General features: G+C 45.9%; 1 protein-coding gene across 1 annotated transcript in view; it reads left to right on the top strand.

Annotated features, from left to right (window-relative positions):
- The window catches only part of Sh3pxd2b (SH3 and PX domains 2B), an 83,128-nt gene that overhangs the window by 44,548 nt on the left and 23,487 nt on the right, over positions 1-15,093 (top strand). The window contains exons 5-7 of the mRNA XM_034504947.3: positions 8,160-8,251; positions 8,768-8,793; positions 14,629-14,763. Of these exons, the coding sequence (XP_034360838.1) occupies positions 8,160-8,251; positions 8,768-8,793; positions 14,629-14,763 (253 nt within the window). The remainder of the gene's footprint in view (positions 1-8,159; positions 8,252-8,767; positions 8,794-14,628; positions 14,764-15,093) is intronic.

Genomic DNA, 15,093 nt, shown 5'->3' with positions numbered 1-15,093 from the left:
GAGACAGAGACACAAATGCAGAAAGAGAGAGAGAGAGGGAGAGGGAGAGAGAGAGAGAGTTCACACCAGCTCCAACAAAATATAAAACCCTTAAAAATGTACTTAACCAAAAGTGCAGGATTTATACAGTGAACCACAAAGCATGGTCAAGAAGAGTCCAGAGAGCTCTGAGTCGGGCTGGGTGAGGTAGGAACTGCTTTCAGCACTCTGGGGCAGATGCACAACTCTCTGTGAGTTTAAGGTGAACTTGGTCTACACACTGAGTTCTAGGTAGCCAGGGTTACATACACAGTAAAACCCTACCTCAAATAAACAAACAAACTAACTAACTAAACTCTAAATGACTAGGAGTTGCAAAAACAGCATTTTTTTCTAAAACAGAAAAAAATTTCTTTCTATCTAGATTTATCCTATAGAAATTTATCCTGTTTTTATCCTATAGAAATCCAGTGGGCTTCTTAATGGTGCTGACAAGATCAACCGTGTGTGTGTGTGTGTGTGTGTGTGTGTGTGTGTGTGTGTGTGTGTAAATTCAAAGGACCTTGAAAGATAAATCATGCTTACAATTTCCTGGACAAGGCTCCTTACTTTCTATATTAATCCAGACTCCGTGGCACCCTCCTGGGGTCCATGCACACAGATCAGTGGACAGTGCTGTGAACTAGGAGTAAATGCTTCCACATGCCAGGCTAACTGATACTCAGTGAGGTGCCAAAACAGCCCAATGAGGAAAGTTCTGTTTGTTTTGTTTTAATAAACAGGTGGGACAGCTAGCTAATGCCTAGTTCATCGAGGCCACAGATCATCATAGACTTGGTGATTTCAGCAGGACTTGGTTTTCTGTCACTTCTGAAAGCTAAAATGTAATCAGCAGGGTCTCAGGCCTTGTCTGTGGCTTCGGTTAGCTATCTGTGAGTGTACAGGATACACTCTCTTCATGTATCCGTATCCTAATCCAAAAGGATGCCATTAATGTTGATTAAGGCCCACCCCTGATGATTTTGTTTAATCTTCAATTACTTCTGCAAAGACCCTTCTCTAGCTATATATGCCCTGAGGGGTTAGAGCTGACCTGTGCTCCACTTTCACCCCAGACACACCCCCAGCCACTGTACACATGCAAAAATGCAATGGACTTGAGCCCTTATTTCATACTTTGCATGAAAATCAACTCAAAAAGGGTCACAGGAGCTGCAGAGATGGCTCAGTGGGGAACACATTTTCTTCTGGAACATGAAAACTGGAGTTTGGATCCCCAGCACCCATGTATAAGGCCAGATGTGACAGACAACATCTGTAATCCCTGTGCTGGGGAGAAGAGAAGAGAACCTCAGGGGCTCAGTGACTATCTAGTTCATCAGTTTTCCTCATATCTAGGTTCACTAAAACATTGGCTCAAAAAAATAGGTAAACGGTGAAAGAGGAAGACACCAGTGTAGGTGTCTCACTTCCACACATGCGCACATCCCTACACATACACATGAACATGTATGTGCACACATACACAGACTGGGCCACAAACCTAAATAAAATAGCCAGAACTGGAAAACTTTCAGAAGAAAATGTGGAGGAAACCTTCACAACCCTGGGTTAAGCTATGAGTTGTTTACTGTGATACCAAAAGTAACAGTCCTTAAAAATATTTGGTCAAGTTCAGCTTCAGCGAGCCTACTTAAAAACCTCTGTGCTAAAAAACAGCAACAAACAAAACCACTAGGAAACTAAAAAGATAGGTTTCAGAGATAGGCCACAGATGGGGTAAAATATTTGTAAATAACATTTTAAAGGACTTTCCGAGAATACATAAAGAACTTGTACCAGGTGGTGGAACACACCTTTAGTCCCAGCACTCAGGAGGCAGAGGCGGGTGGATCTCTGTGAGTTTGAGGCCAGCCTGGTCTACAGAGTGAGTTTCAGGGCAGCCAGGGCTACATAGTGAAACCCTGTCTTGAAAAAACAAAAAACAAAAACAAAATAAAAAAAAAACAAACAAAAAGAAGGAGGAGGAGAAAGAGGAGGAAGAAGAAGAACAAGAACAACAACAACAATCACCTATACAACAACAACCTATACAACTTCAGAATTAAAAGACTTTAAGACTGGAGGGAAACTCCAATAGCACCCTCACCCAAGAGGAAACTGGGTTTATAATAAACATGGGAACGGGGCCTGGTGGTGCACACTTTAATTCCAACACTTAGGAGGTAGAGGCAAGAGGAACTCTGTAATTTCAAGGCCAGCCTGGTCTACAAATGAGTTCAAGGCCAGCCAGGATTACACTTTTTTTTTTTTCAAAAATAACTAAATTTCTAAAATAAACACATAAAGAAATGTTTAGTATTGTGTACCACTGGGATCATTGCAGACATGAACTGGAGACTGGTATTAATCATGGACAGTTGTGCCAGATGTTAGCAAGGATCTGGCAAATAATGGGGCGGTTTCTGGGAGGCACAAAAGATCACAAAATTCCAGGCCGGCCTGGGTACATAACAAGAACCTGTTTCAACACACTCTGTGAAGCTCATCACACAGTCAGCCCTGGGTCTATACATAAGATAAAGCTTATGTCTGCACAGAGGCTTGGATGCAAACTTTCCTAGCAACAGGAAGTCATGATAGCCAAATGTAAGGGGCAGTCTACAACTCGATGATATCAAGTGGTTAAATTTGTGTAAATTCTTCAACCCAGATGAATCACAGAGACATGATGCTACGTGAAAGAAACCAGATGCAGGAGATGACCGACCAGTGAAATGTGTAGACGGGGAAGTGATGAGCCGTCTCCTGGGCCCTGGGCCTATGGGCAGGAAGATGGATGCAAATTGGATGTTTGGATGATGGAAGAGTTCTAAAACTGAACTGTGGGATGAGGATAGAGCGCTATAATTTACTAAATACTGAACTGGGTACTTGCAGTAGGTTTATGGCATGTAAATTATACTGTCATCTGAATTTTTTTATACAAAAGGGGGCAGTGTTGAGACAAATGGCCCCTCTTGGTCAGGAGGCATCTGGGAAGGGCTGAAAATCATTCTTGCTTTGCTCCTAGTCAGACATGACCTCTTCGCATCCCATCAGTGACTATGTAAGGTGGATTTCCATGCTCCCACTGTGGAGATGAGGAAACGAAGCCCCACTGCTACTCATAACAACCATAGCAGAGGGCTTGCAAGTCGAGACCAGACTCAACACCCTGTGTACCATTTACTGCCTCTATAGAAATCAAAAGCAGGTGGTTGCAGTGATTGGCCTGCACCACGTCACAGTGCTGCACTCTGAATGTCTCTCAAGAGGTTTTTATATTGGATGCTTGACCTTCAGTGTGGCAGTGTTCAGTTTGCAGAACCAGCAAGACCTGAGCTTAATGCTGGTCTCAAGTGAATTAGTTTTCTTGAGAGCTTGCTGTTATAAAAACCAAGACTCTGTGGTGCTCTTGGTCTCTTCTGTATTTCTTCACCATGCTGTGACACAGTCATGAGCTCTAGCCAGCCCCACAGTTGTGAGTCAAATAAACCTTTATCTCATAAAGGGCCCAGCCTTGGTTTACTTTGGTATACAGAAAACAGATTAACATAGGCAGTCAAATTTCTGCCTCCTATCACCTTCAAAAGGTGGGGACAGTGACAGTGCTTTACTACTACCTGCAAACTCCCAGAGGAAGGCTCTACATCTCCCGTGGCCATTTTTAAAACTGTAAAGCTTGAAGTTGCCATTCCAAAGGTAGCATCCCTCTTACCAGGCCCTGCTGGCAAGACCTTTAGGTCCTTCGGGTTACCTTGCCCTGCTAGACAATTCCTGCCTGTACATTCTACTGCCCACAATCATCCTGTCCTGTTTTCTCCTTAGCACACCCAACTCTCTCCAGGTCCAGCTGCATTCATGTCCAGGGATTCCTCAACCTCTGGACATTTTATTCTGAAAAGGAGATTTTAGAACTTGGAGCTGTGAGAGACACCAGCTGCCTGCAGCTGCCTACAAAGTGGAATGTCACAGAGATCATGAGTTAACCACCAGGAGGAAACTGCTTAGGTTATACCAGCTTTGCAATGAATCAGAAGAACAATAATTTGATAGTTTGGTTGCCCAGATTCCCTGGGTCAGTATCATAGGACCTATACTTTTTGGAGGAGGTCTTCAGTTCTAGGTGCATGAGCTATCCCTAACATCCAGATGTCTGTTAAGGACATTATGAACTGACTTAAGGAAGTGGGATCCATCATACTGAGCTTAATTTTAATAGGAAGTGGTAATCCCCAGCAAGTAGAATTAGACAAGGACTGTTGGTACCCAAACCTGGCTGCCAGGCGTGTAGTAAAAAGCAAGAAAGGGCTCTGCCAGACCTAGAGTAAAGTTACCAATTGGTACTGTATAAAAAAGCTATTGGAGAGTCCTAAAATAGACCCATGCATGTAGGACAGGTTGGCACTGACAGAAGCAAACTTGCAGATCATCGGGGAAGGCTGGATTCCTGGATGAAGGGTCTTCGTATGTGGAGGAGGTTCAGGAGGTGAGTGACCTCAGTCTCATAGCACAGTGGGATCATTTCCAGGAACTTAAACATCGTCACTTTAAGAGGCAGTGTATAAAGATTTTAGAAAATAAAAGCTTCCTGTCTCTAGGTATGGAGGAACTATTAAAGACACAGAAAAAGTACTGACCACAAAAGAAGTGTGTTTATTTGGCCACATTACATCTAAGAACTTCTGTTTATAGAAAGACACACATGAGACACACGTGATTCCTGGACTGCCACCAAGATGAGCTGTATTGTCACACAACCTTATAAACAGCTACTCTGCTTGCTGTGGGGCTGTTGAGATACCAGCTGTCTTTCTGGCAGCACTTCGCATGAATGCTGCCTGAGACAGATGCAGCATGTTCTGGGAGAAGACCAGCTAAGCCCGGCCATAAAACCCTCAAGAAGAAGCCCAGCTGATGGCATATTATGAGAGAGACATGCTCTCACCAGCTTTTGTTCAAACAGGGGCCAGAGCATCAGACTATCTCTAAAATATAGTTCACCTCACTTCTCCAGTAGAGGAAGACAGTCATTCCTAATAGCTGTAATGCTGGTGATTACAGATTGTGGGATTGACCCAAGACAGAGATGGCTGATGCCTTTAAGTCCTCATTTGAAATGAACTGAGTTTTGTTTGGTTGGTTGATTTGGTTTGGTGGTTTGTTTGTTTTTGTTTTTTTTTTTTCTAGACAGGGTCTTACTATGAAGCTCTGGCTGTCCTGGAACTTATGTAGATGAGGCTGGCCTCGAACTCACAGGGGTCTGCCTGCCTCTGATTCCCAGATACTAGGATTAAAGGTGTGCACCATTTACAACCCGCTGGCACTGTGAATTAACCTCAGAGTCTCATGAATGCTAAACCAGTACTCTATCACTGAGCTAGACCTCCAGCTCCAGGACATCTGAGTACAGCCTGGTCTGGCTCATTTCCTGCTGCCATAACAGAATGTCTGAGACTGGATATCTAATAAGGAAGAAAGGTTTCTTTTGGCTCATGGTTCTGGAAGAGTATGGTGCCAACAAGGACTTTTATGTATTCCCAACTCATGGTAGAAAAAAAAATGAGCAAAATGTGGCATAAAGGCTTGATTTATACAGTGTACTGTCCTCCCCGCCCCAGAGCAAGCCTTGCTCACTAGAGAGACCATTGGTTTATCTTGAGAGTTCTGCTGAGGAGCCTGTTGCTGTCACAGACTAGGTAGATGATGTAAGGTGTCTGTACACCACACAGCAGGGCACAGCTCAGCTGGGATCCCGTCAGCAATTTCCTAATGTGACTTAGCTGCAAAGGCTACAGGATTTCAGAGGGAAAAAAATCCCTGGGCAGGAGAATGTAACTCTGTTCCCTGGCAAATGTCAGTCCTGGTGCCAGTTGCAGAGTAGGAGATGCTTCGTGGCAAATCAAAATGAACAGTGAGGGGCTGGAGAGACGGCTCGGCAGTTAAGAGCACTGGCTGCTCTTCCAGAGGTCCTGGGTTTGATTCCCAGTGCCTTCATGGTAGCTCACAACTGCCTGTGATTCCAGTCACAGGGTATCCAATGCCCTCTTCTGGCTATCATGGACACGTCACACAAATGGTGCACAGACATACATGCAGGCAAACATAAAATAAAAAAGAATAAGATCTCAAAAACATTATCAACACACCGTATATGAGCATCTCTCACCCTGCCGGATAGAGAGTGGACACTGAGCATGGAGGGGCTTCCAGGACCATTGCCCACTTTACACTGTATCTTTCCACTTTAAGCTTGTGGAGGTAGCTTAGATCTTGGGTCAAAAACTCATCTGGGCTAAGGTGAAACTCAGTGGGAGGACACTAAGCTACTGTGCACAAACCCTGGGACCCATTCCCAGCACCACTATACCCTAAAAATGTAGATCCAGCAGCCCGCCTGTCCATGGATGAAGGGGTGTACATGGATGATGGGATGTCATTCACGTGCTTCAGCAAGGGTGGACTCCCTGAATGGGTGAGCAAGGTACCAGCTGGACACAGTCATGCCTAAAGGAGAAACTCAGAGGGACAGAGAGGAGGGGGTGGAGGTGGAGGGGGGACGATGTTAGCAGGGACAGTTTGTGTCCTGCAAGATGGAGTGAGCTCTGGGTTTGGGTAGAGAGTGGGAAGGTGCTCAAGCCTCTGAGCTATGCATGCGTGTGAGGGTAGTTCATGGTCAATTTGGTATTAATATGTATTTGACCACAATGTGGAATTCTTAACTGGAGAGGGAGAAATGATGTAGGGGTCAAAATCCCCTCAAAGCCGTATGTACAGTTCCACCCTGGAGCCCTCTGTGCACCTCTGCGATGTGCATCTGAGCCTGGTGTTCTGTGCTTCGATGCAGGAGTGGAGCACAGGCTTGGTTTTCGGAGATGGTAGATAGCAAATACATGGCACATCTTATCTCTCAGGCTACACCAGGCCAGAGGTGCAAGAGAGGCACCAGGGAGCACAGCCAAGGAAGTGTAGAGTCTCACTGAGCTGTGGAGACTTCTGCGGGGGCAGTGGGCTATCGAAATCCCTCACACACGTTTGTACCCCACCTCCATGTCTATAAGTAACATGGACCTCAACCGGCTCTGTCAGTCACAGGGTATCCAATGCCCTCTTCTGGGGGAGCCTTTTGCACCTCCATCTTCTCCATCCAGTGCTAAGAGAGGAGGAAGGTTTAACTAAGTATTTGTTGACAAAAAGCAGTGTTCACTCAGTGCGATGCCACCTGTGTGTGATGAGCAGGAAACGCCTTGTTCTTTTCTAGTACAGCACTAGGCAAAGAAGATATCCGTTACATACTTGCATGAATACTTGTTGGCAGGTCAGCAGACAGAACAAGTGCCCGTGCTCTCCTTTACCCTCACCTGGCCTCGTGCAGCCTACTGGGAGATGCAGCAGGGCTCTGTCGTGTACCAGCTGAGCCACTCTGCCAGATGGCTAGGAACTGACCCATGGGAGGCTGGTATGCTAACCCTCTATCACCCTGGAGACTTCCATTCACCCTGGAACCAAATTGCTGGGCTTTACAGCCTCAGCTTGGGAAATTCAGACTCTTCTTGGACACACTCCAGATGTTCTCCAGTGGTGTGGTAAAGACTGCAGACAGCAGAATATGGTAGGAAAAGATGAAATGAATGGAATTTACACTGTTAGTGGAAACATCACTTTCCAAAATAACATGTATAGTATGAGCTGGATTGTGTATGTACATGTATTTGCATGTATACCAGCAGAATGTATTATCTCCATACGTCTGGGAGAGTGCATATGTGTATGTGTGTTCTCCAAGGAATTTGTTAAAAATTCCTGATCTTGCAGGGCAGTGGTGGCTCACACCTTTAATCCCAGCACTTGAGAGACAGAGGCAGGTGGATTTCTGAGTTCAAGGCCAGCCTGGTCTAATTAGTGAGTTCCAGGACAGGGACAGGGCTATAAGAGAAACTCTGTCTCGAAAAACAAACCAAAAACAAAAATCCATGATCTCAGGCCTCACCATAAGCATGCTAAAGCTATGGTGGGCCCCAATCTATGCATTAGGAATCCCCCTGTGCAATCCTGATGCCTGCCTGAGTTTAAGAACTCAGGTGACAGCATTCTTGGCACCCTCTCCTTCCTCAGACTCACCTCTGTCTCTGCTTTAGGCCCTGATCCAGCTGCCTCCCTACATCTCTCAGTGTGATGAAGTGCTGCAGTTTTTCGAGACAAGACCTGAGGACCTGAATCCCCCCAAAGAGTAAGTCTGTCTGTAGACTTCCCCAGGTGACACTCCCTCCCTTGTCCTCTCCTGCTGTCCTTCTAGACACACAGGGACCCAGAGTCAGCAAACTAAGCCAGAGTTCATTGCCTCAGCCCAGCAAAGCTTCACTGCCTGTGGCTTCATAGCCACTGTAAGTGGGGAACGGTGGTCCCATTTAATAGGCAACAGAACCTGACAAAGCATCCTTAACCTGAAGTTGTTTTGCACGACCACCATGCTTATCAAAGACTGTGATGGCTGGGGAGTTTTCCTATGGTCTCCACTCCCCAAATGCATAGAAACCTTGATCCAAGGATCCAGAACACTTATCAGATAAAGGCAGAACTGAAGAGAGGGTCTCTCTTAGAAGAAGCCTGGGTTCCTGGAGTGGGCTTAGATTCCTCCACTCCCTGAGGATGCTGTGGGGTAGAGACAGTCATTGTCCCAATGGGATCTCAGCTCAATACATAACAAGGACTGACTGGCTGTTTCTCACCCCTGTCTCCTACACAGGGAGCATATCGGGAAGAAGAAATCAGGTAAGCATAGATTCCATTTCCTTGCTTTCGTTCCTGCCATGTGCCCAGGGTCAGGTTCCATGCAGGGGATGCATCAGTGCAGTGGATAGATGGACAGATGGATGGTGATTGGATATGTAGTTGGATGGGTGGGTGAATAGACAGGCAGACAGAGGGATGGATGAGCAATGGATGAGTAGTTGCATATGGAGATGATCATCAGAATGAATGGATGAGCTGGTGATTGATTGATGGAATCCATTTTATCCTTTACCAAAACCACTATGAAGTGGATGAGACAAGAGTACCTCTGTGGTGTAGAAAGACAGGCATCTTCCTAACCATGCTGCAGAGGGTTCTGGGTCTCCATGCCACTTCGTACAAAGCAATATGGACACTCAGAGCCTTCTCCTGAGAAGATGGTGAGAGGATGGGGGAGGGGTGAGATAGGGACCCAGAGTCATGGGGACTGAGGGAGAGCTCTCCAAAGAGTGAAGGGAATGCCAGACTGAGAAGACACCAGGCACTGGGGCTGGGAGGTGGACTCCGCTGCAGATCTGGGCCTGGTCCTTTGACAGCCTCAGCCATGGCTAGCCTCTAAGCTTGATTCAGCCTACTGCCCTGGGCAAAGCTTGATGCCTGTCACTCAGGCCCTGCTGGGCTCCTTTCACACAGGAAGCTTGCTTCTGCCAGCCTTTCTATTCTTGGGCTGATGATGCTCCTTTAGCAGAGGTGGTTATGGAAAAGAGGTGTGTTCTAAAGATGACCGTCACTAGTCCAACTCTTCTTACTACCCATGCTCCTTCTGGGCGCACAGCCAATGTGGGTTTCAGAGCTTCTGGGGTCCTGGCCTCTAATCTCTTTGAACTCCAGGAAGTTTGAGGGACTCCATGCATGGGGAGGAAGGGGCACCGGTAAGGGTGTGTGTGTGTGTGTGTGTGTGTGTGTGTGTGTGTAGTGTGTGTATGTGTGTGTATGGTGTGTGTGTGTCTGTGGTGTGTATAGTGTGTGTATGGTATGTGTGTATATGTGTGTATATGTCTGTGATGTGTATGGTGTGTGTATGGTATGTGTGTGTATGTGTGTGTGTGGTGTGTATGGTGTGTGTGTATGTGTATGTCTGTGGTGTGTATGGTATATGTGTATATGTGTGTGGTGTGTGTATGTGTGTGTGTCTGTGTGTGTGTGTGTATGTGTGTGTATGGTGTGTGTGTATATGTGTGTGTGTCTGTCTGTGGTGTGTATGGTGTGTGTGTGGTGTGTGTGTGTATTTGTGTGTGTGTGTGGTGTGTATGGTGTGTGTGTATGTGTGTATGTCTGTGGTGTGTATGGTATGTGTGTATATGTGTGTGTATGGTGTGTGTGTGTGTATGTGTGTCTGTGGTGTGTATGGTGTGTGTGTATGTGTGTATGTCTGTGGTGTGTATAGTATGTGTGTATATGTGTGTATGTGGTGTGTGTATGTGTGTTTGTGTGTGTATGTGTGTGTAGTGTGTATATGGTATGTATGTGTGTGTGTATGTGGTATGTGTATGGTGTGTGTGTGTGTTTGTGTGTGTGTGTGTGTGTGTGTGTGTGTGTATGGTGTGTATGTATGTGTGTGTGTGTTATGATGACTTTCCTCATATGTGCCATCCAGGCCTAAGGTATGGCTCAGTGGTAGAGCACTTACCTAACAAGCATAGGCCCTGACTTCCATTTACATGCATGCTCACACATGTGTGCACACGCACATGCACATGTACATACATACACACACCACACATATACACATACCACACACACATGCACATACACACACATACATGACACATACATGTAAACACACATACACATACATACACATACCATACACACATGCACATACACACACATACACCATACACACCTGCATAAACACACACCATACACACATTCATATACACACCAGACACACACCACACACTATATGTGCACATACCACACACACATACCATACCACATACACACACCACACTACATGTACACATACCGCACACACATACCACACACACATGCACACACACACACACACACACACACACACACACAAATGAACTGTGTTTTATAGGATTGTCAGAGGGTCTACAATAGTAAATGTAAAACCCTTCAATAGTAATATCTGATTGATGCTGTTCGATTGTCCCGCCTATGACTCAAGCCTGTAGATGTCCCCATCAGCACCAAGAACAGGTTCACACTTTAGGCCTGGGATCTACCTCTCCTCCTGGGAGCAGGCCTGGGTCAGTTTTACAGTCCTCTAGTCTGATCATGGCGGAAAGTGAGAACAGAAATCATACCTCATTCCTCTTTTTTTGCCCCAGCCTGCTTTATTTTGCTCTCTGGCTACATCTGGCTCTCCTTTGGGGTTTAGTGGCCACTGGCCACACCGTGGCATTCTGCTAAAGATGCAAATGGTCCTCAGCCAGGATAATGACACATTTCTTTTCTTAGCAAAGATTAGTGAGCAGTTGCTACTCTGGGCTGGTCATGGAGTTTCTGGCTTTGCTTATGCAGAGACTCCCCTGGAAGGAGCTGGGAAGAAGAGGAGAGAGGGAAGAGACAGCTCTGGTTGGTGAAAATAAGAGTGTCCAGTTGGAACAGGCTTGATGAGGGACCTGTCTGGAAAAGAGAGCAGAGGCTCTAATTTGTGGTGACTGTGGTTGACATCACTCACCTGCCGTGATGGGGCCAGGTTTATTTATAGTCCCACTGGCTGGAACATGGCACCTTCCTTTATTCAGACTCAGAACCCTCCATAGGCCCCTTATTTATCTGACTGGCGGACACTGCCTTGATTCTAGAGCTGGTTTTCTTGACCGAATTTTAAAGAGATTTAAATTAAAAGCAGACCTTACTTGTGCATTTTTTATGCCAAACCCTGGATGGGAGAAGGCTTGTCTGTCCCCAGCACTGCCCAGTCACAGCCAGCTGGCTTCTTCAGACTTGGCTTATGTGACCCCAAATTCTGCTCATCCCACAGGGGGGAAAAAATCTCACCACAATTGAGAAGGTTGTCTGATGGCTTACAAAAGCATTTCTTCTTGGTTTTTGCTTACTTACAGAATCTTCCAACAAGCCTAGCAGTTTAGTGAACTTGTGGAAGGAAAAGTCTTGTTTTGGCATTACTCATCATTTTAAAAATTCAAGACATGTCATCAGAAAGAAAAAACACCTAACTCAAAAGTTTCTCTGGTAGAGTAGGCAACTGTGTGGCTTGAGAGCGCTTTTTAGTATTAATGACGAAAATAATTCTTCTACCGTCCATTCCTTGTGTGTCATGTAACATAGACTAGGGTTTGTTTGGCTTTGGGGCGGGGGGGTGGGGTTATTTGTTTAATTTTTGTGGTTTTTTTGGAAATAGGCTTTGTCTGTGTAACCCTGACTGTCTTGGAACTCACTCTGTAGAGCAGGCTGGCCTTGAACTCAGAGATCTGCCTGCCTCTGCCTCTCAAGTATTGGGATTAAAGGTGTGACCTACCACTTTCCGGCTAGGAATCCTTTGATTGCATCTGCAGCAACATCTAGAACCTATTTTCCTCAACTATGAGAGAGATGTTCCTGGTACCATTCACAACAGGACTTAGTTGCAACATCACACTCCACCAATAGGGGTCTCTAGGTGGCACCTGATGATCTGAAGCCTCATTATTATTTTTAGATTTATTTATTTATTTTATGTATGTGAGTACTCTGTTGCTGTCTTCAAACACATTAGAAGAGGAAAAAAGGTCACCAAGGCAATGCCAGGCTTTTAGGGGGGTCACCTTGCATCATCTGGTCCTGCAGGAGCAGAACTTGCCAGGTTAGCCTGGAAGGAAGTTCTCTCCAGTAGGGTCAGACTAGCCTTGTCTCAGACCCCAGGCTACGTAGCTGTCTGGCTTTGGTGGACTATTGACCTGTGAGGAGGTAATGAACTACGAATAGTGACAATAACCTCTGAGAAATATAAAGAAAGGACACAGGATCCCAGGGTGGACCTAGGAACTGCCAAGGAGAGAAAGCCAGAAGGCCCCAGACATTACCTTCTTCCCTATCTATCTGTTCACCATCCGTTCCCACACCTAGGTAAAGAGCCCAGAGCCAGCTGTGTGGTAAAGAACACTTCATTTACTATCCTCGGTGTATTTTTGTATCTGTAACAGGCAGTGCCCACCTCAAGCACGATGAGGCTGGAAAAGTTTGCGATGGTTTGCAGCCCACGGGGATGAGGGCATTCTTTTCCAGGCTCCCTCCCATCCAGCCTTCTTTGGCACCTCCATCCTGCACCTCTCCTTTCTCCTTCCCCTCCTCCTCGCTCCACTCAGGTGCAGGTGGTTATGGTGTACCCTGCTTGGATGCCTTCCTAAAAGGGTCAATGACCAGAACCTGCTCACAGAGCCAAGAAGCAGGCCCCGCCCCCACATGCCTCCTTCTCTCTGACATCTCTGAATGGAGATGTTCCTTTTAAGTCTTGTGTGGTGCATCTTTGTGAGCATGCCCATCTGTCTTAGTGGGTAGCAGGGCTTCACAGCTCCAGGGTGTGACGCACACACTGCTCACCAGGGAAGCCGCCTGCCTGGAAGCACTTCCCACACTTTCCCCTCCTGGGAGCACTGCCCAGCTCCAATGCTACAATCTCCTCTTGCCTAACGACTTAACCACCCTCAGTCTGGGGTGCTCGCTGCCTTGCCAGCCTCTGCCTGTCTCCACATGGCAGCCCGAGACGCTTGTCCAGCTGTACATCTTGCCATTCCCCTCCTAGAAACCTTAATTGACTCCTCAAGATTTAAAAGCCCTAACTTACCAAGTCCTCGGCCTCAGACCAATGCTTTCCTTGGAGACTTCTCTCAGTACTGTGCCTACCATCTGGCAGAGCTCTGCCTCCCAACCTCATTCTACTCCTGAAGGCCCTTCTCCATTATGGGAGAGCCCACTTGCCCTGGTCCACCCCGACTCCTGGGACACATTCCCTCATGGATCTCTGCTTTCTGCTTGGGAAGTCTTGCTGACCACTTATTTGGTACAGCTTTGCCTTTCATGTTCATTCTCTGGCATCCTGAGTATCCAAGCTGATATAATTTAATCTCCTGTATGTATGTATATATGTATGTATGTATATTTATATGTATATATGTATGTGTGTATATATATGTATATGTGTATATACATATGTATGTGTGTATGTGCATATATATTTATGTATGTATGTATGTGTATATATATGTATATATGTATGTGTGTATATGTATGTGTATGTGTATATATGTATGTGCGTGTATGTATGTGTGTGTATATGTATGTATGTATGTGTGTATATATATGCATATATGTATGTATGTAGGTATGTGTGTATATATGTGTATATGTATATGTATGTATGTGTGTATATATGCATATATGTATGTATGTGTGTGTATGTATGTATGTATGTATATACATATCTGCCATGTGTTTATCTCTCCTATTACCTTGAGTTATTTGATACTGGAAGGAATCCATTTCATCTATTTTTGTGTCCGTAATCCCCAACAAAGTATGTAGAGCATCACAGGAGGCCTATGAGTTCGTAGGTGGGCTTAGGATGAAGTTGGATGGGTGAGAAAGGCTGGGTGGTGACCTCAAGCTAATTTAAACCATCCCCTCAAGCTCCTTGCAGGCAGCCAGCTTCCGAGCATATGCCTTATCTTACTTACTTACTTAGATCCCCTTGGAATCCCTAGTGCTCTTGGTAAACTTTGGTGCCCAAGTAAGAAAATGAATGAGAGGATGCAAGGATAAAGAGTCGGGGCATGAGACAAATCCTATAAAAAAGACATCGGAGCTAATGGGATGTCTGATGGCATCTTCTGTCCTCAGGGAGTGACCCGACCTCAGTGGACCCTATGGTCCTGGAGCAGTATGTGGTGGTGGCAAACTATCAGAAGCAGGAGAGCTCAGAGATCAGCCTCAGTGTGGGCCAAGTGGTGGACATCATTGAGAAGAATGAGTCAGGTAAGGACCTGGACCACCTTCCCTGTACCCTGAACCATCATCCCCAGAGCCACTGAGGAGGGCTCACAGCCACTGTCTCAGGAGCCTGTGGGGTCAGGTGTTACCATTGTCTGAGGCCTGCTCCCATAAACAGCCCTGGTTTTCAAATACTTATCGACAGAGTGGAGCGCTCCTTTGAGAATTTTCATGTTGATTTCCCTTGGGAGCTTCCCCAAGAAAGCTGCAGATCCAAGAGTGAAGCCCCACAGAGACTGTGTCTCAAAAACAAATTAAAAAAAAACTCATTAGAGAAGATGAGCATCTGCCTGTCTCTCAACCCAACTGTCATCC

This window comes from Arvicanthis niloticus, chromosome 6 (genome assembly GCF_011762505.2).
Source record: "Arvicanthis niloticus isolate mArvNil1 chromosome 6, mArvNil1.pat.X, whole genome shotgun sequence".
Taxonomy (NCBI): domain Eukaryota; kingdom Metazoa; phylum Chordata; class Mammalia; order Rodentia; family Muridae; genus Arvicanthis; species Arvicanthis niloticus.
This window is presented reverse-complemented; position numbering and strand designations above follow the sequence as displayed.